The sequence below is a fragment of the Artibeus jamaicensis genome, unplaced genomic scaffold, assembly GCF_021234435.1.
Source record: "Artibeus jamaicensis isolate MK-2021 breed Jamaican fruit bat unplaced genomic scaffold, CSHL_Jam_final contig_519, whole genome shotgun sequence".
Classification (NCBI taxonomy): domain Eukaryota; kingdom Metazoa; phylum Chordata; class Mammalia; order Chiroptera; family Phyllostomidae; genus Artibeus; species Artibeus jamaicensis.
Window position 1 is genome coordinate 17,668,039 of NW_026521871.1, and position 21,736 is coordinate 17,689,774.

General features: G+C 38.0%; 1 protein-coding gene across 5 annotated transcripts in view; it reads left to right on the top strand.

The window, feature by feature from the left end:
- The window catches only part of FANCD2 (FA complementation group D2), a 113,433-nt gene that overhangs the window by 65,425 nt on the left and 26,272 nt on the right, over positions 1-21,736 (top strand). For all 5 annotated transcript variants that reach the window (XM_053669468.1, XM_053669467.1, XM_053669472.1 and 2 more), the window contains exons 15-25: positions 4,251-4,394; positions 5,908-6,042; positions 7,507-7,638; positions 9,269-9,379; positions 16,617-16,726; positions 17,772-17,832; positions 18,486-18,605; positions 19,010-19,083; positions 19,375-19,521; positions 20,236-20,336; positions 20,750-20,865. In XM_053669468.1, the coding sequence (XP_053525443.1) occupies positions 4,251-4,394; positions 5,908-6,042; positions 7,507-7,638; positions 9,269-9,379; positions 16,617-16,726; positions 17,772-17,832; positions 18,486-18,605; positions 19,010-19,083; positions 19,375-19,521; positions 20,236-20,336; positions 20,750-20,865 (1,251 nt within the window). The remainder of the gene's footprint in view (positions 1-4,250; positions 4,395-5,907; positions 6,043-7,506; positions 7,639-9,268; positions 9,380-16,616; positions 16,727-17,771; positions 17,833-18,485; positions 18,606-19,009; positions 19,084-19,374; positions 19,522-20,235; positions 20,337-20,749; positions 20,866-21,736) is intronic.

The following is a 21,736-nucleotide window of genomic DNA, read 5'->3' on the forward strand; positions in this document are numbered from 1 at the left end:
TGCCGGGAACTGGCCTGCAACCCAGGCATGTGCCCCGACGGGGAATCGAACCTTGATCTTTTGGTTTGCAGGCCCATGCTCAATCCACTGAGCTACACCAGTCAGGGCTATAGATGACTGTTTTTAAAGCTTTGATGTTAATGAGTAAAGCAATGAAAAAGTCAATAATTGTTTTGTGAGGGGGATCAAAATATCCTAAAACAACTTTTTATTTTTGCATGACCCTTGGCCACCTGCATACCTATTTTACAGATTTCTATAATCATTGTATAATTTTGATTTTTTTCCTCTTGGTATTATGTGACAAACTTGTTGCAAGTTTCTACATTATCTTTGTCTTTTTTTTTTTTTTTTTTCATTTTGAGAGGACGTTTATTAAAGCTGGGGACAGTGAAACAAGGAAGGGGCTAGGGTAGAAGAAGTAACAGAAGAGAGTCTAGGCAGGGCTACTTCGGCGCTCTGAGAAATCAGAATAGGGGGCCTTGGAGACAGGTTCGGGCGCTTAGCCTGGAAGGAGCTGCTGCTGCTCATTGCTTTCCTGGTTGCAAGTCTTATGGGGTCTCTTAGAGTTTAGGAGATGCACACCTGTGGGGGGCACACCTGTGGGGGAAGAAGAAGATGAAGGGAAACATGCAGGTGTGCTCCCAGGAGGGAGATCGCATGCCTGTTGTCGTTTTTAATAGCTGTATTCTGTTCTGTTGTAATGATTCCCAATTTTGGTACCTAAATGAGCAGGGCCTTCAGTGAAGAGTTGTCCCAAGTAATTTGTTTTTAAAGTTTTTTTTGTTTTTTAAATTAGAACATGTAACTTTTATTAAAATATCTTTTTAAAGATAAGATTAACATATAAGTTTCAGGGTTACAACATGATGATTCAGTATTTGTATCTATTGCAAAATGATCACCACAATAAGTCTAGTTAACATTCATGACCACACAGTTATAAATTTTTTCTCGTGATCTACTCTCTTAGCAACTTACAAATGGATAGTGTCCATAATTAACTACAGACACCATGATGTACATTACATCCTCATGACTTATTTTATAACTGGAAATTTATACCTTTTAACCTGCTTCACCCTGCCTCTGGTAACTATCAATCTGTTCTCTATATCTGTGAAGTTGGTTTGGTTTTGTTTTGTTTAGGTTCACAAATAAGTGAGATCATGTGATATTTGTCTTTCTTTGTATGACTTATTTCACTTAGCATAATGCCCTAGAGGTCTATCTATGTCATTGCAAATGGCAAGCTTATGGGGTCTTTATCCATTCATCCATTGGTGGATGCTTAGGTTATTTTCATGTCTTGGCTTTTGTAAATAGTGGTGGATATCTTTTCAAATTAGTGTTTCTGTTTTCTTCAGATAAATACTCAGAAATGGAATTATTGGATCTATGGTACTTATATTTTTTAATTTTTTGAGGAACGTCCATAGTGTTTTTGTAATGGCTGTCCCAACTTACATTACCAGCAACAGTGCACAAGGGTACCCTTTTTTTCACATACATCCTTATTAGCAGTTGTTATTTGTTGATTTCTTTTTTTTAATGATAGCCACTCTGACATGTATTAGGTGATATCTCACTGTGGTTTTGATTTGCATTTCCTTGATCATTAGTGATGTCGAATCCCTTTTATTTACCTGTTGGCCATCTGTAGGTCTTAGGAAAATATCTTTTCAGATCCTCTCCCATTTTTAATTGGATTATTTGTTGTTTGCTGTTTACTGTGAGTTTCCAGTAATTTTTTTATTCTTTTTTTTTTCCTGTTCAACTTTTTAACTTTTTAAAACATAGTTAATCTAATTGGGGAGGAAGAAACCCCACAAAGAATCTAAAAATGTGAAAAATGAAGTTTCCCTTTACTCTTGATGCCATTCTTCAAGGATAATTATTCTTAAAGATTTTTTTCCTATTCATGTGAATACAGGCATGCCCCCTCTTTTACATATATGGACTTATATATTGTTTTTACAAAAATAGAATTTTACTATGATTAACATCTTGCAGATTACTTTTTCAAAACATTTTTTACACAATATGTCATGAATGTCTTTGTCAAAATATAACCTCATTTTTATGGCTATGTAATATTCTGAAAGTGACTCTCATAATTTATTTAACCTTTTTCATATTGACAGATATTTTTAAATATATTTTACTGATTATGCTATTGCAGTTACCCCATTTTCCTCCCTTTATGTCCTGCACACCCCCTCCCACCCTCATTCTGCACCTTTAGTTCATGTCCATGGGTTGTACATGTAAGTTCTTTGGCTTCTCCATTTCCCATACTATTCTTGCCCTCCCCCTGTCTATTTTCTACCTACCGTTTGTGCTACTTATTCTCTGTACCTTCCTCCTCCCCCTCCCCCACGGATAACTTTGCATGTGATCTCCATTTCTGTGATTCTGTTCCTATTTTAGTTATTTGCTTAGTTTGTTTTTGTTTTTTTTAGGTTTGGTTGTTAATAGCTGTGAGTTTGTTGTCATTTTAATGTTCATATTTTATCTTTTTTTCTCTTAGATAAGTCCCTTTAACATTTCATATAACAGGGGCTGGGTGATGATGAACTCTTCAACTTGACCTTATCTGGGAAGCACTTTATCTGCCCTCCTAGTATAAATGATAGCTTTGCTAGATAAAGTGATCTTTGCCTTTCATGACTTGGAATACTTTTTTCCAGCCCCTTGTTGCCTGAAAGGTTTCTTTTGGGAAATCAGCTCATAGTCTAGTGGGAACTCCTTTGTAGGTTACTGTCTCCTTTTCTCTTGCTGCTTTTAAGATTCTCTCCTTATCTTTAATCTTGGCTAATATAAATTATGATGTGCCTTTGTGTGTTGTGTGTTCCTCATTGGGTCCAACTTGTTCGGGACTCTGAGATTCCTGGACTTCCTGAAACTCTATTTTCTTTGCTAGATTGGAGAAATTCTTCTTCATTATTTGTTCAAATAAGTTTTCAATTTCTTGGTCTTCCTCTTTTCCTTCTGGTACCCCTATGATTCTAAAGTTGGAATGTTGAAAGTTGTCCTGGAGGTTCCTAAGCCTCTCCTCATTTTTCTGAATTCTTATTTCTTCCTTTTGTTCTGGTTGAACATTTTTTTCTTCCTTTTGTTTCAAACTGTTGATTTGAGTTCTGGTTTCCTTCCCAATGGGTTGGTTTCCTGTAGATTTTTCTTTATTTCACATTGCTTCCTGGGTCTTTTTTATGTGATAGGTTGGCTATCTCTTCATGGCTTAGTTGCATTTTTTTCTGCAGCTTTGATCTGTTCTTTCATTTGGGCCTTTTTTTTTAATCCTCGGTGGGCCTGTTATGTTGTAAGGGGTGGAGCCTTAGGTGTTCACCAGGGTGGGGAAACCCACCTGGCTATGTTGTGGGGGAGGGGACCAAAAGGGAACAGTGCCCCTTGCTCTGCTCTCTGCTGGCTTTCAGTCGCTTCCCACACTACCCACAAGCAAATTGGGCCCTTCTGGTGCAGATTCCTGAGTGGGTGGGCTTGTGTATATTCTGGACCTAGTGGGTCTCTCTAACGAACTTTCCTGTGAGGCTGGGAATTTCTCCTGCTGCTGCCTCAACCCCCACAGGAGTTTTCAGTCAGAGGCTTTATACCCTGGAGCTGGAACAGTGGGTTGCACAGTCATATTGACAAATATTTACCATCTAACTTTTCACAGAGTAATTTTCCTAATAGTGATGAAAATATATGCTAATGTTGGCAAGTATAATTTTTTCTTTAATAAATATTAAGCTGTTTAAAGTTGTTTCAGTAATAATAGTACTTTCACTTGTATTTCAGTGTTTTCTTAAAAGATACCAGTGGTTGTCCTGGCTAGTGTAGCTCAGTGGATTGAGTTTAGGTTGTGAACCAAAGGGTCGCTGGTTCGATTCCCAGTTAGGGCACACGCCTAAGTTGCAGGCCAAGTCCCCAGTGGGAGCCACATGAGAGGCAACCACAAATTGATGTTTTTCTCCCTCTCTTTCTCCTTCCTTTCCACTATCTCTAAAAGTAAATAAAATCTTTTTTAAAAAAGATACTAGTGGTTAATAGTTGTGGCACTCTATTTCTCTGAAAAATATTTCTGGGTTTTGTAAAAATGTAGGTGGTACTCCTGTGGGTGTGTTTAGCAAATGAGTATCATTCATTCTGTGTTTTAATTGAAAAAAATTGAGAGCTGCTATTTCATGGTAGTAAATGTATTGATTTATTAAACCATTTTCCTGTTGTTGCATATTTATTGACAATAGACTTTTGACCTGGTGATGCTTCTCATCATCTATAGCACCAACACTCAGACAAAGAAGTATATTGAGAGGGTGCTAAGAAATAAGATTCGATCAGGCTGCTTTCAAGACCAGCTGCTGTACAGTACATTCTTTATTCATTACTTGGTAAGTGTCAGAGAATCAGACAACATTACTATGAAAGGTAAGGTATAGAGAGGTCATTGTAACCTTTCCTACCCAGTGTGGCAGTCTTGACATCACCACCTTTGCCAGGTGTTGATATTGACAGGGAACTCAGTATATTTCAAAACCTAGTAGATTATTACTTATTTTGATGGGGACATTATGATGTTAATAAAACCAACCTAAGATAGTTTTTCATCTTTTTAGTGAAAAGGTCATAAAATTGGTTTATGTTGAGCTTATTAGACTTAAGCCCCAAATTCTTTTTTTATAGAAAGTATTTTAATTCTGGTATTCTAATATATATATATATATATATATATATATATATATATATACATATATATATAACTGATTTTTAACCTAAAATGGAAGGCTTTATAGCTCCCACCTAAAATTACATCTTGTTAATTTTATCCCATTATTCAAGCTGATTGAGACTTTCAGATCTTAATTTTATATTAAACATTTGTTATCTGCAGCTTGACAAACTTGTTTTGTGTATCTCTGTTTTAAGTAGTTTTTAAAAACCCTGAGCATAACAGAATGGAGAAATATTAGTAGAGACATAATTATGCATCTACTGAACCATTACTCTTTGGCCATTCAACATTGTGACCTTAGGTGATCATTCTTATTGTAATATAAACCATTCAGATTAGGATTTTGTAAGGTAGGAATGGTGTTTTCAGGTGAATATTTAGGATATTAACAGTGTGTGCCTTCTTAGAAAACTGGTAGACCAGTGGTTTGGGGCTTGAGCTAGAAGCTAATGAAAATATGTAGTTGGGTCTTAAGATTTTATATTTAGAAATGGATTTAACGTTTATATTATTTTTTTCTCGAAGTTCTTTCTCTGCTTATTTTTGGCAGTCATATATGTTTTGGGCTATAATTTTCCAGAGGGCAGAAGCTATGCATAATTTTATGCTGTGTTTTCCTCAGTAAAGCTTATACCCAATTCATTGCTTAATTTAAATTTTCTTTTTATTGAGATGATATCAGTAAAGAAGCTGGACTTATTTACTCTGGATCCAATAATGCTTTCTTGGTGCAATAAGATTAGTTTTGTTATCTTTAAAAGAAATCGGTTTAATTAGCATTGAACCTTATAGATTGACTTCAAATCCTAACCATGGAAGAGAAGGCCTAGTTTATCACTGGGGAAAACAGTATGATTGAGTAACGAAAGTGGGATTTAGAAGATCTGGATTCTAATCCCAAATTCAGCAGATACAAACAATGCTATTAGGCTTGCAATGTAATTTCTTAGAGCTTCCAGATTAATTCTTAATTTATATTGAATCTCATTGACCCAGGGAGAAAATATAGAATGATAAAGGAATATTCTGAGTAAAGCAATGATTAAATTTTCTTTAGTTAAAATGAGAGTTGGCTAGGAGAAATCTCACTTTCCAAAGGGTTAGTAACTCTTGGTGCTACAATAACTAAGTTTTTCCCACAACTTTTTTTTTCTCTCCTCTTTTCCCTCAAGGTTCTTAAGGATGTTTTTCCGTCCATTCTATCACTGGCTCAGAATTTGTTGCACTCTCTAGACCCGAGTATCATTTTGTTTGGCAGTCTCCTGTATAAATATGCATTTAAGTTTTTTGACAATTACTGCCAGCAGGTATGTTGAAATATTTATTTTGGAAAGGAGGGAATAGGAGGAAATGCAGTTCCAAGTGACTTGCATGTGATCTGCTATTTGTTTCTTGTTGGTTGGAGACGTTGAAGGAGAAAGCTCTGAAGTGAGAGTTGGGAAAACTTAGTTTTAGTCCTAATCTTGATAAAAGGAAAAGGCTGGGTAGGAGGGATAAACTCTATGTTTTGAGCTCTAAAATTTTCTTGAGTCTAAAATAAAGATTCAGATCCAGATGCTTTAAATAAACTGTGGCTTAAAGGGCTGGGATTATCAGGAGGTTTTCACGGTACAGGAGTTGCAGTCTTAAAACTTAGCTGCAAATGATCAACTGCCAGTTGATCCTGGAGTTTCCTAGGGAAAAAATGTGGCAAAAAAAACAATGAAGGAGAAAGTCTAAGGGCTTCATCCTATTCCTATGAACAGGAGACACAAAAGTTAATAACACACTCCACAAGAGGGGAGGGCTGTACTTGAAGGAAGTGATTATGAAAACAAAGAACAAAGTGTCTTATTCTGTATTTGTTATATATGCTATACCTGTTATTAAAAATGTTAAAACACATTTGAATGGAACTTTTAAAAATGAAGACAAAGTTTTAAAAATTTAAAAGAGCAACAGATTCAACTGGCATGAGCTAGCTCTTGCAGCCTAGGAAGCTGTATGACTTGGTACGGTATGGAGCAGCAGTATAAAGGAAAGGCAGAAGTGTGTCTAAGACATTTTTTTGGAACTGTCTCATTGTCTTAAAATCACAACACATGTTTGCTTCAAACATACAAGTTTAACAAATAAACTTTCAAAACCTTTAGCTCCTCCAGTGACATCTTTTCAGTAAATTTCAATAAATTAAATATAATCACAACTTAAAGGGTAATGTTTAACCCATAGGAGAAGGAGAAAGGCAAGACCATGGAGAAAATGCAGGAAGGACTAGATCAGTGATTTTCAACTGTTTTCATCTATGGCATACATAAACTACTTACAAAATTCTGTAGCATACCAAAAAAACATATTCTTTTGCTGAACTGACAAAAAATAGGTATGATTTTGATTCTTTCACATTGGACAACTATTGTGTTGGCTGTTTTCACTTTTTTATTTGACAGTCTAAGGGAACAGAAGTCAGTGTCCCTACATGGTCAGGTATTTCATGTTTTAAAAATTTTTGCAGCACACTGGTTGAAAATCACTGGTTTAGATAGTGCTCACTATCTAAGATAATTATAGGAAATGTCTGGATGGTAGTGTAGTTACACGGTAGTATAGTTTAATCCTAAACCTCCTGAATCCAACATAAATGAAAACTAGATAATAAAATTAGACAATGGGACAGGGTAGACAGAGATTTTAATCTAGTTTAGATTGGAATGGCCTCAGGCCTGAACCCCTTTAAGATGGCTGTACCATGGTTTTGCTTCATACTGTCCTATTGATTCTTCTTTGTATAGGAAGTGGTTGGTGCCCTAGTGACCCATATCTGCAGTGGGACTGAAGCTGAAGTTGATACTGCACTGGACGTCCTCCTAGAGTTGGTTCTTCTAAACCTATCTGCTATGAGGCTGAATGCTGTCTATGTGAAGGTATCTAGTCCCTCACTCGGCATATATTGAATCATTTCTTTTTTGCATATATCTGAGAGATAACTGCTGTTAGCAGTAATTTATTTTGTTCTGCAAATACTGAGCACTATAATGTTAGGAGAAGGCAAGAAGGAGGTGAGGTGATGGGCAAATAATAGGAAAAATAACTCATCTATTTATGTATTCATTCAGGAAATACTTCTCTTCATACTTAATTATGTGCCCGTCTCTGTTCTGAGTCTATGGATACAGAAATCAGCCCTTGCCTTAGATGATAGACAGTAAAACGTGTAAGGAAGTCATAAATACGAGATGAATTCTCTAATAAAGATGAAGTGCTGTACTTAGGAAGCAGGAAAGCAAGATGTAGTGCCATGCAGAGCTCTCTCTCTCTGAGCAGTTTGAAAGAATGCAGAAGGACGCCCACCAGCCACCATGAGGATGAGGTTTTGGATTAGGAGTGAGAGTCTAGTGGAGCTACCGACTTCTGTTTTTTTTCCTGAGATACAGTACCCCTAACTGGCCTGGTTTGGCAAGGGGCAGGACTGTGTGTGTGTTTATGGGTGTTTTAAAGGGACTTTGGGATTTAATGGCAACATTCTGCCATTACTCTAAACCTGTATAACTTTTACTTCTTACCAAAAAAAAAAAAGCAGCACAGGAATAATTAATGGATGTACCAGAGCAGGAATAATTAATTTGACCTGGGAAACTAGAGATGTCTTCAAAGAGGATATAATATTTGAGTGACTCTTGAAGGATGGGAATGGTTTGATAAGGGAAAGTAAGGGAAGTGTATGTTGTCAGAGGGCAGCTTGACCAGAAGCAAACTGGCACCCAAGTCCCTGGTGGGCCGGAGACGACAAGAAGACTAGCATGGTTGGCAAATAGATACATGGTGAGAGGTGGTAGGACATAGGACAGGGCCAGATTATGAAGAGTCTCAAATCCCATGCTAAAGTTTCATCTTTACCTTATAGGTAACTGGGAGTTCTTCCAGGTTTTTAACAGGGAGTTGACATAATTATGTTTGGGCTTTGAAAGATAACTGTGTAGGCCATGTTATCCCTGTATTAGGGATGATAAAGCTGAGGCTTTGCCCAAGGTTAAAAAGTGAGTACTTCCCTTGTGACACTTTCAGAATGAATAAATAACTTAGGAAGTAGAAGCTGAGAAGGGATTATATGATATGGAAGTAGGTTAGAGATGTAACTTTTGTCAGAATATTGTTTTCATTAAGAAAAAGGGAAAGAGCTTGTATAAAGGACACATGGACAAAGCCAAAGGAGGGTAGGATTGAGGGTGGGAGGTGGGGGATTGATTGAGTAGGGCAGGGGTGTGTAGTGGTGGGGAAATGGAGACAGCTGTACTTAAACAACAATAAGAAATAAAGAAAAAAAGAAAAGAGGAAGGTAGAGAAAAAGAGCAGGGAGAACAGGGAGGTATGGTAGGATGGCTAAGCAGAATGTCAACCCTTTGGGCTCATAGCAGAGCTTTAGAGAACCTACCTGGGCTTTCCTGGAACAGATGTCTGGCTCTCTGTGTATGCCTTTTATAAGGGTTCAATTTTTTTTTTTAAAGGAGAAAAACGTTCATTGCTAACCCTATCATTGGCATTTATTTCACACAGGGCATTTTAGATTATCTGGATAAAATGTCCCCTCGGCAGATACGAAAATCGTTCTATCTTCTCAGCACACTGGCATTTAGCAAACAGACTGAAGGGAGCAGTCACATCCAGGTAAGAGGCAATGTGTTGAGAAAGAATCTTAAATTCTTTAATTGAAATTTACTGACAAAAAAATCACTCTGGCCTGCGTAGTAGTAGAAATAGGGGACATAGTCATAGTTCCGGCATTTGTTCATTCTTTTCTTACCACAAACATTAAGTGCCTACTGTATGCCAAGTATTGACATGTTAGGTATGTTAGACCTTGTGCATGGATATGGGTCTGTAATCAGCTAACTATGAAACTGAAAAGAAAAGTCATTCTGGTTCTGTGCTGAGTGCTTGGCAGGTACAGAGAATTCCCTAACGAACATCTATCTACACCTCATGTGAACTTCATCTGGACTTGCCTTCTTTTCTGAACACTATTGAAAAAGCCAGGCAAAGGTCTCAATTAAAAGAGATAAAATTGGAATCTTAACACATAGCTAGCTAGTTCTTTTATATCTTTGGTGCCACTTTGTGGCAGTAGTCAACACTAAACTATAATTGAACAACCAGCAACCTTTTTATTTTTACTTTTATTTTTTAAATTATATTTTATTGATTGTCCTATTATAGTTGTCCTGAGGTTTCCCCCTTTGACCTCCTCCACCCCGCACCTCCAACTCCCTCAGGAAATTCCCCCCACCATTATTCATGTTCATAGGTCAGTCGTGTAAGTTCTTAGGCTACTCCATTTCCTATACTGTACTTTATATCCCCATGGCTCTTTTGTAACTACCTATTTGTACTTCTTAATCTCCTCACCTCTTTACCTGTTTGCCAACAAAGCCCTCCCATCTGGCAACCATCAAAATGCTCTCTGTATCCATGATTCTCTCTGTTCTTGTTTGCTTAGTTTGTCTTTTAGATTCAATTGTTGATAGATTTGTATTTTTTGTCATCTTATTGTTCATAGTTTTGATCTTTTTCTTACATGAGTCCCCTTAATATTTCATATAATAATGGCTGGGTGATGATGAGCTCCTTCAGTTTTTTCCTGTGTGGGAAGCTCTTTGTCTGCCCATAAGTTTACTGGGTAGAACAATCTTGGCTGTAGGTCCCTGCTTTTCATAACTTTGAGTATTTCTTGCTAGTCTCTTGTATCCTACAAAGTTTCTTTTGAGAAATCAACTGACAGTTCTATGGGAATTCCCCTGTAGGTAACTAACTTCTTTTCTCTTGCTGCTTTTAAGATTCTCTCTTTATTTTTAACCTTTGGTATTTTAATTATGATGTGTCTTGGAGTGGGCCTCTTTGCATCCATCTTGTTTGGGACTCTGTGCTTCCTGGACTTGCATGTCTATTTCCTTCACCAAATTAGGGAAATTTTCTTTTGTTATTTTTTTCAAATAGATTTTCAATTTCTTGCTCTTTCTCTTCTGGCACCCCTGGATGTGAATGTCGGACCACTTAAAGTTGTCCCAGAGGCTGCTTATACTATCCTTATTTTTTTAGATTCTTTTTTCTTCTTCTTGTTCTGATTGGTTGTTTTTTGCTTCCCTGTGTTCCATATCATTTATTTGATTCTTGGCTTCATCCACTCTACTCTTGAATCCCTGTAAATTGTTCTTTATTTCAGTTAGTGTATCCTTTGTTTCTGACTGGATCTTTTTCATGCCGTTGAGGTCTTAAGTTCCTTGAGCATCTTTTTAACCAGTGTTTTGAACTCTACATCTGGTAGATTGCTTATCTCCATTTTGTTTAGTTCCTTTTTAGGAGTTTTGATCTGTTCTTTCATTTGGGCCATGTTTCTTTGTCTCTTCATTTTGACAGCTTCCCTGTGTTTGTTTCTGTGTATTAGGTAGAGCTGTTTTGACTCCCTGTCTTGTTAACGTAGCCTAATGTAGCAGTTGTCCTGTAGGGCCCAGTGGCGCAGCCTTCCCTATCATCCAAGCTGGGTACTCAAGGTGTGCCCTTCTTGTGGGCTGAGTACACTTGTAGTTGAGCATTGGTTGCTGTTGGCAACCAATGGATGAATGTAGTTTCTTTAATTCTGTATTTGTCAGACTTCTATTCAACTTGATTTCTGACAGTTCTGAGTGATGTTTTTTTTATATTTTAGTTGTAATTTTGATGTGGTTGTAAGAAGAGGTGAGCCATGTATGCCTGCCATGCCATCTTGACTGGAAGTCCTGACCAGCTCCTTTTTTAAATTTAAAAATAAATAAATTGGCTACGTAATATACACATGGTACAAAATTGAAAAGTTTATAGAATTTTAATGAAAAATAAGTCTCTCTTGACTTCCAGCCAAGATGGAGGCATAGGTGGAAACACTGTGCCTCCTCGCACAACCAAGTTTAAAGACAACAAAGTTTTAGTAACAAAAACGCAGCCAAAACACAGAAAATTAAACTGTATGGAAGTACGACAACAATAAACCATTGAGCCAGACCGGTAAGAGGGGCGGAGTCAATGGCGGAGTCAATGGGGATTGGGCAGAAAAGATCTCCTGGACCGCCCCAGGAGCACAGGCAGTGGTTGGCGGATCCCAGGTGTGGGGTGGCAGTGGCAGACCCAGTGAGGGTACAAGGCAGCTGGCTGACTGAGGTCACACATTCTTATGTAGATAAACCAAGTGAAGGAGCGAACAGTAAGACAGACCACTCAGGCTAGGGCCCCAGCGACGGGAATGAGAGCCCGAAACACCAATTCGAGAGACTTTTGGGGTCGAGGTGCCGAGAGAGGCTCCCAGGCTCACAGAGAGTTCGTTGGAGAGACCAACAGGGTCCTGGAGGGTACACAAGCCCACACACCCGGGAACCAGCACCAGAAGAGCCCAGTTTGCTTCTGGGAAACAGCAGAGGGGACAGAAATCTGAGAGAGAGTGGAACAAACGCCACTGCCCCTCTCTGACCCTGCCCCCACATACATCATCACAACCCAGCAACCTGGGTGGCCCCACCCTGGTGAACACCTAAGGCTCCACCCCTCAGATGTAACAGGTGCAAATAGACCAAAATATTATGGCTCAAGAACAGCTCAAAGCCCCAGAGCCAATAATTCTAAGCGACCAAGAAATAGCCAAACTTTCAGATGCACAGTTCAAAACACTGGTGATCAGGATGCTCACAGAACTGGTTGATTTTACTCACAAATTAGAGGAGCAAATGAAGGCTAAACTAATTGAAATGAAGGGAAATGTACAGGAAACCAATAGTGAGGGAAAGGAAACTGGAACTCAGATCAAGGGAGTGGACCAGAAGGAAGAAAAAAATGACCAAACAGAAAAGAATGAAGAAATAAGAATTCGTAAAAATGAGGAGAGGCTTAGGAATCTCCAGGACATCTTTAAACGTTCCAACGTCCGAATTATAGGGGTACCAGAAGGGGAAGAGGGACAGCCACAAGTGCAACACTTATTTGAGCAAATAATAAAGGAGAACTTCCCCAATCTGGCAAAGGAAATAGACTTCCAGGAAATCCAGGAAGCTCAGAGAGTCCCAAAGAAGTTGGACCCAAGAAGGAACACACCAAGGCACATCATCATTACTGTAGCCAAGATTAAAATGAAGGAGAGAATCTCAGAAGCAGCAAGAGATAAGGGGACAGTCACCTACAAAGGAGTTCCCATCAGACTGTCAGCGAATTTCTCAAAAGAGACCTTACAGGCAAGAAGGGGCTAGAAAGAAGTATTCCAAGTCATGAAATCCAAAGACCTACATCTAAGATTGATCTATCTAGCAAAGCTTTCATTTAGAATGGAAGGACAGATAAAGTGCTTCTCAGATAAGATCAAATTCAAGGAGTTATCATCACCAAGCCCTTAATATATGAAATGTTAAAGGGACTTATCTAAGAAAAAGAAGATAAAAAAGATGAACAGTGAAAGGACAGCAAACTCACAGTTATTAAGAACCACACCTAAAACAAAAGCAAACTAAGAGGACAGCTAGATCAGGAGCAGAACCATAGAAATGGAGATCACATGGAGGCTTAGCAACAGGGGAGTGGGAGAAGGAGAAGTGGGGGAGAAGGTACAGAAAATAAGTAGTATAAATGGTAGGTAGAAAATAGACGGGGGAGGGCAAGAATAGTATGGGAAATACAGAATCTAAAGAACTTTAGAAATGTCATAAACTTAAAGGGGGTCATGGTGGGGGAGGGGTGTGCAGGGTGGAGGGAATGAAAGGGGGGGAATAGGACAACTGTAATGGCATAATCAATAAAATATATTTTTTAAAAATAATTCTCTCCAAGCCCTGGCTGGTGTAGCTCAGTGGATTGAGCTCGGGCCTTCAAACCAGACAATTGCAGTTCGATTCCCAGTCAGGGCACATACTGGGGTTGCAGGCCCATTCCCTGCAGGCCAGTTCCCAGCAGGGGATGCACGAAAGGCAACCGTACATTGATGTTTCTCTCCCTCTCTCCTTCCCTTCCCCTCTAAAGATAAATAAATAAAATCTTAAAAAAAAAAAAATTCTCTCCATCTCTAGCATTTAGTTCTTTAAAGGCAATTCTTGTTGCTAGTTTATAGCTTTCTGAAATGTTCTTAGCATTTACTAATTTGTATTTACATATATTCCATTCCTCACCCTCTCGTTCTGCATCCTGAGTTTTTCATTTAGCAATACATTTTGGAGATTGATTCACGTCATTAATATTGAGCTCTGTGATTTTTTTTTTTTCGATGTATGGTTGCCTTTCATGCATTCCCTGCTGGGAACTGGCCTGCAGGAAACCAGTCTGCAACCCAGGCATGTGCCCTGACTGGGAATCGAACCACAATTGTCTGGTTCGCAGGCCCATGCTCAATCTACTGAGGTACACCAGCCAGGGCCTATTTTATTTTTTTATTTGTAGTAAAATATACATAACATAAATTTTATTGTTTTAACCCTTTTAAGTGTATGATTCAGTGGCATTAAGTACATTCACAGTGTTGTACAGTGGTGACCACTGTAAAATTTTTTCATCATCCCAAACAGAAATTCTGTGCCCATTAAGCAATAAATTCCGTGCCCATTAAGCAGTAAATTCCCATTTCTCTTCCTCCTAGTTCCCCGTAACCTCTAGTCTACTTTCTGTGTCTGAATTTGCCTATTCTGGGTACCTCATTTAAATAGAATCATATAATATTTGTCTTTTTTATGTCTGGCTTATTTCATTTAGCATAATATATGTTCAAGGTTCATCTGTGTTGAAGTATATTAGAACTTTATCTCTTTTTGTGGCTGAATAATAATTGCATTTTATGTATCTACAACATTTAGTTTATCCATTCAGCAGACACTGGGCTTTTTCCACTTTTTGGCTATTGTGAATAATGCTACCAGGAAAATTAGTATTTAAGTATATCACTGGGCCCCTCCATTTTCTCTTTTTTTATGTATGTATGTATGTAGGTAGGTAGGTAGGTAGGTAGGTAGGTATTTATTTGAGTGAGAGAGAGGAGGAAAGGAAGAGAAACATCAATTTGTTTTTTTTTAAGATTTTATTTATTTATCTTTAGAGGGGTAGGGAAGGAGAGAGGAGGAGAAATATCAATGTATGGTTGCCTCTCGTGGGTCCCCTGCTGGGAACTGGGCTGCAACCCAGGTATGTGCCCTGACTGGGAATCAAACCACGATTGTCTGGTTCACAGGCCTGTGCTCAATTCACTGAGCTACACCAGCCAGGGCTCAATTTGTTTTTGCACTTATTTATGCATTCATTGGTTGATACTTGTATGTGCCCTGACTGGGAATCAAACCCACAGCCTTTTGGTGTATGGAATGATGCTCCAACCAAGTCACCTGGTCAGGGCTCACTGTGGGTTTTTCTTTTCTTTCTTTCTGTCCAAAAAAATTTTTTTCATATGTTTATTGATTCGAGAGAAAAACATCAATTGGTTGCCTCCATATATGCTCCCACCAGGGATCAAACCCACAACCTAGGTATGTGCCCTGACTGGGAATTGAACCCCCTATGGGAGATTCTCCAACCAACTGAACCACACTGGCAAGGGCCTCACTGTGGCTTTGGTTTGCATTTCCCTGATGATTAATGATGAGCATCTTATGTGTTCATTGGTCATTTGTGTATCTTCTTTGGAAAAACATCTATTCAAGTCCTTTGGTCATTTTTAAGTAGGTTGTTTTTTATTGTTTTTGGTGTGTGGTAATTCTTTATGCATATGAATTCCTTATCAGATTTACAAGTATGTTCTCCCTTAATATGGATTTTCTGTTCACTATTAATGGTGTCCTTTGATGAAGTTTTGATGAAATCCAGTTCATCTGTTTTCGCTGTTGCTTGTGTTTGGTGTCATCGTTCAGAAAAACTGTTGCCAAATTTACAGCCATGAAGATTTCCCCTATGTTTTCTTCCAAGAGTTTCATATTTTTGGCTCTCAAACTAGGATCATTGATGCACTTTGAGTTAATTTTTGTATGTGATATAATGTAAGGGTTCAGTTTCATTTTTTGTTCGTGGGTATCCAGTTTTCTTAGCATCTTGAAAAGGCCATTCTTTCCCCATTGAATGGTCTTGGCATCTTTGTGGGAAATCAGCTGACCATCTATGTGAGGGTTTGTTTCTGGGTCTAACCATTGATCTATATGTGTGTCCTTACATTAGTAACACACTGATTTGATTATTGTAGCTTTGTAGTAATTTTGAAATCGGGAAGTGTGAGCCTCCCCTTCCCCCAGATTTGTTCATTTTAAAAATATTTTTGGCTATTTGGGTTCCTTGAAATACCAGACGAATTTTAGTATGGGTTTTTCTATTTCTGAAAAAAAAATACTATTGGGATTTTAATGAGGATTAGTCTGAATGCTCATATCACTTTGAGTGGTATCATTATCTTAACAATATTAAGTCTTCTAATCTATGAACTTGGGATATCTTTCCATTTATTTAGCAGTTCTTTAATTTCTTTAGCAATATTTTGTCATTTTTAAAATACAAGTCTTTGCCTCCATGGTTAAATGTATTCCTAATAATTTTTTTCTATTTTATTATTTTAGATGATCAATAAACATTATGATAATTCACATGTTTATCAAGCAACTATCCAATAGTAACAGTAATAACTGTTATTACTGAATGTCTGCCATGTACCAGCCACTGTTCTAGGAATTTTCATAATTTGTCTCTTTCAAAACCTTTCTCATATTAGAGTTGAAAACAATTGAGACTCAGATGAAATGACGTGCCAAATGCCACACAATTAATGAATGACAGAACCCTTACTATTCTAGGTTCTTTGGCTCTGATATCTGTAGGCTGTTTTATTGTTCCATTCTGGCATTTTCTTTCCTATGTCACTGTCTCCTTGCAGGATGACATGCACCTCGTGGTACGGAAGCAACTATCTAGCACCATATTCAAGTACAAAGTCATTGGTATTATTGGTGCTGTCACCATGGCTGGCATCATGGCATTGGACAGGTATGTGTGGAAATTCTGACTTGTGTGGCTCAAGGTCAGTTAATCAAGTTGCTGCCTTATAAAATAAAGTGTTACATTGTATAGACACCATTATAACAGTAGACAGTAAAACCATAATCAGAATTGAGCAAATGTTAGTTGCTACTTCTCCATGTTCCTTTCCAGTCTTGACTATATATACCACATATAATTTTTATAGAACTGTGATCACAGTCATTGCAATTTGTTGGTTAAAAACTAGGAATTGCCAAGGTATAAAGTTCTAGAAGTTATAGAAGAGGGACCCTGATTCTCCTGGGATGAATTTTTCTGTATCTGCTCTGTGTAGGCACTAGACAATATAGGTTTCTTCATTGCTGTGTTATTTTCATCAGGGACATCATATTTGATTCAGATAAAGTCTTCCTATGGATTTTACCCCCTTGCACTTTGGTGCCACAATTTTATTAGCTAAAGAAACATTCCATTTGTTTCTTTAGCTACATTCCACTTGACAAGACATTGCCACTGCTAAATGACATTGGAGTTCAGTTCAAGCTCCTTGGAAGTGGTTTGTAAGGAATTCCTGAGACCTCAGGAGACATCCTTAGAATCAGCATTAGTAATCTATAGAAGCTGAATAGTGAACTAATTAAGAGTTCATTTTCCAGAGTCATACTCTTTGCCTAGTGTCAAATACTAGCTCTATTATTAATTAGCTGAATGATCTTTGGCAAGTTACTTTACATCTCTATGCTTTTGTATTCTCACATCTGTGAAATAAAGATAATAAAATTATTTACTTTATGGAGTTAAGAGCATTAAATGGTTAGAACAATTCTTAGTGCTTGCTTTTTCAATTATTAACAGTTTTAGTGTGCCCTTAAAAAGTATCTAAGATATCTGTTGTTTGCTGTGATTCACATTTTGTATGACCTTAATAAACGCTCCTCTGTGCCTTTATGCACTTCTATTACTCCCATCCCAGGGAAGACAAGATTCTTAAACTTAATTGCCAACTGTTACAAAATACTACAAAAATGAAGCTAAAATTTTTTATTTTTAGAAGGAGACCTTTAAATTTGACCCAAGGGAAAGCAGACCTAAGCAATGAACAGTACACACAGGTGAGTGCTTACAATACACTTGGTTATGTTCATAAGTAATTGAGGAATTGATTGTGGTCACTGTTAGTTTACCAGAAAAAGTGCTTCTTTTTTTCCAAATTGTTTTCCAGAAGTCATAGCTTTTGTAATTTATACCACTCTTGTGGCACTTACAATCTACTGGCTTGCATTGCATTTATTTCTGTACTTTTCTAGTCTTTCTAATTAAATTGTAAATTTCTAGAGAGCAAAAAAGATGGGCTGTGTTTGAAGAATAGCAGATTGACTAGAGCATTGTCCATGTGTAATTGGAGAGCTGGAAAGAAAGCTATTTCAGAGATAGAAAACAGGACCTTGAATGTGAATGAAGACATTTTGATTTAGTTTTTTTATGCAGAAGTAGTCCTTAAAGGTTTCTTAGCCTAGAAATGGCATAATCCAAGCTTTGCATTAGAGAAATTAACCTGGCTGCGTGTGTCTGTTGGATTGAAAAAGAGATGCGATTGGAAAGAGACAGACTGTTCCAGAGGCTCAGGAAAACCTTAAGTGAGAGGTAGTAAGAGCTTTGCCAGTGAAATTGGAAAGGGAAAACCCTATATTTAATTTGAGTGAATGGTGTTAGGGAAGCGTTGGCAGCCCAAGGGCTGAGCCATTCCTTTTCTTTGTCATTCCAGGTGACTTCCTTGTTGCAGTTGGTTCATTCCTGCAGTAAGCAGTCTCTTCAGGCCTCTGTGCTTTATTATGATGAATTTGCCAACATGATTCAAGGAGCAAAGCTGGCTCCAAAAGTCCTGGTAAGGCCAACTATCTTTTCTTAAAGCAGTGGAATATGATGATGGGTACTCTACTACACATTATTCAATTTTCTTTCTGTTATGCTGCAAAAGTAGATTATCCTATGAGTTTTCCCATGTTCTAAGAGGGAAGGCTATTCTAACTCACCCTTCCCCAGGCTTCTCCTCTGAGCTTCCTTCACATAGTAGGGATGAAGAATTGATAATGTTAATAGCCACCATCTATCTGTTCAATGCCAGGCACTGTGTTAAGCACTTTTCACACATTTTATCTTTTCTACTTTATAATAATGTGGTATGATTGTGTTTTTTTTTAAGTGAAGAAACTTAGAAAGATTAATAGTTTGTTTAGGGCTCCACAGCAAGTACACCGTGGTGTACACAGCCTTTTTTGTTTCCTACAGGAATGGGTTGGGCAGACCATCTTTAATGATTTTCAAGATGCCTTTGTGGTGGACTTGTGTGCTATTCCAAAAAGGTAAGTACTGTTTACTCACTGACTTGATTGTACTGTTGGAGAAATTATGTCATCTGCTGGTATAGACATCAAATGCCCTTGACCTCAGCCAAATCTAGCCCATTCACACAGCTTCTTTCATTCTCAACCCAGCACCCCCAGCTCCAGAAATTGCAAAAAGGCTTCCCATTTGTTCTTTCTTCTGTTCCTGATTTCTCCTCATGATAGGGGAGATTGATTTGTTCTAGAGATTTTCACTATGGACTTGCATACCCCTGAGTTGGAGCATCAGGTTCTGGTTTCTCTCCACAGTGACTGTCCATTTCCTGTGAAAGCTCTGTACGGACTGGAAGAATACAGTAGTCATGAGGGGATCGCCGTCAGCCTCCTGCCACTGTTATTTTCTCAGGAATTTGCAGAAGATGAGGGTAGCATGACTTCACAGGAATCAGACCACAAGTCAGTACATTTTTTCTCTTCTAAAACCACTGCTGATGTTTTTGAATGTTCATAGGGAATTCCACAGTTCTTGCAATCTGTGGGTTCTATATTTTTTAATTTTTTAAAATATTTTTTTATTTATTTTTAGAGAGAGGGGAAGGGAAGGAGAGTGGGAAAGAAACATCAATGTGTGGTTGCCTCTCATGTGTCCCCTACAGGGGACCTGGCCTGCAACTCAGGCATGTGCCCTTTGCTTCACAGGCCTGTGCTTAATCCACTGAGCTACACCAGCCAGGGCTCTGTGGGTCCTTAACTGAAAAAGGTTTCTCTCAAAGCAGGTGGTATTTAAATGGATTAGTTAGAATGGGGTAGTGTCTTTGCTTTTTTTTCTTGAACCTTTTGGTTGGAATTTACATTGCCTCATGACAGCCAGCAGGTTTCTGTAAGTCTATTTTCATTTGTTTGTTTTCCCTCACACAGGCATAGTTGTCTGCCTCTGCCATCCTCACTCCCTCCTTCCTAACACATGGGCATTCATTCTACTCACCTCTGCCTGCCTCCAATTCAGTTTATGATTTGTCTGCCGAGCATCCATTAAGTTCCTTGTCATATGTTCTTTAAAGTAGACATTTATTTTGGGCAAATATTTCTTTAATTATAAGGTTGGGCTCCCCATGAATGTGGACTAATATGCCTATAAAGTGTTGTCTAGAAATGGATTTTTCTTCCTAGATTGGTGTCTCCATGGTGCCTGGCTCCCTATTTCCGGTTACTGAGACTTTGTGTGGAGAAGCAACATAACGGAAACTTGGAGGAGATTGATGGTTTGTTAGGTATAGGACCAAGTTATTAGATCCTTTCCTCTTTGTAACCTTTCTTTGGTATACTTCGGGAAGGGGCACACTAGTACGTGGTTGGGGGGAAGGAATTTTCTAACTTCAAAGTAGTATAACAGTACTAATAGAGTTCCAAAGACAAAATAATACATATAGAATCCCAACATGTTAACAGGTCAGTTGTTAACATAGTTCCGTATTGCTTTTTGGTCCTTTTCCCTATAATTATTACAAAGACTTCTTAATTATATATGTTGACTGCTATATAATATAGAAACATTATAAAGTATTTGAACTTCACATACAAATTAAAGGGGAAACTACATAGCAGGAGAGCTAGCTCTAGGGGCAGCATCCAGATTCTGTTGACTTAAACTAAAGGGAATCAAAAGTCTGTTCTTCTCTTTCAGACTGTCCTATATTGCTCACTGACCTGGAACCTGGAGAGGGGCTGGAGTCCATGTCTGATAAAGAACATTCATTCATGTGTTCACTCATATATCTTACTCTCAACTGGTTCCGAGAGGTGAGCAGAGTTACTAGAACATTTCACGTACTACCTGTAGTTTCTCTCCAAAGGAAACTGTTTCCTTGGTTCCCATGAGAATACCTAAAACGTTTCCACTGTGCACTGACCCCTGTGTGCTTCTCTAGCTGTTATGTCCCACCTTGCCCTAATTATATGTACCTTCTGGGGTAGCCAAGTGAAAATACTAGAATTCACTTAATGTGGTCCGTGCTTTACCACCTTCAATCCTTCTAATAGTATTTTTACTTCTGCCTGGAATAACTTCATCTGCTACACTGTAAAATACTGTTCATCCTTGCTTAAGTATACACCTAATGTTTCAGTGAGATCAATTGAATTTTCCCCCTTCTGTTAGAACATATTTGTGCTTAATGAAATGCACAATAATATGAAATGTAAGGAAAATGAAATGATAAAAATGACAGCAATATCTAACATCTATATTGCACTTCTTTTCTCATGTGTAATATTTTGAAGAATATTTATTTACTTGAATTTTCCTCTTCATATACATAGGGAATTGCAGGTACAGAGAGTACATCATTAAACTTTATCAAACACTCTACCATGCCAAATGCTGGGCTAATTTCTTTATTTAAACTATTTAATTCACTCAACCACTGCATTCCCATTTTATATAGTTGAAATAAAAGCTCAGGAAGGTTATCAACTTGGCCAAAGTCGTACACTCGTAAGTAGTGGAATAAGACTTGTTTCACCAAAGTGTGTACTCTCTAGCCACTGTGCTATTCACCTTATTATTTAACTTGTAATAAATAGAACTAGGATTGAAAATCAGATTTCCTGCCCTGGCTGGTGTAGCTCAGTGGATTGAATGCTGGCCTGCAAACCAAAGGGCTGCTGGTTC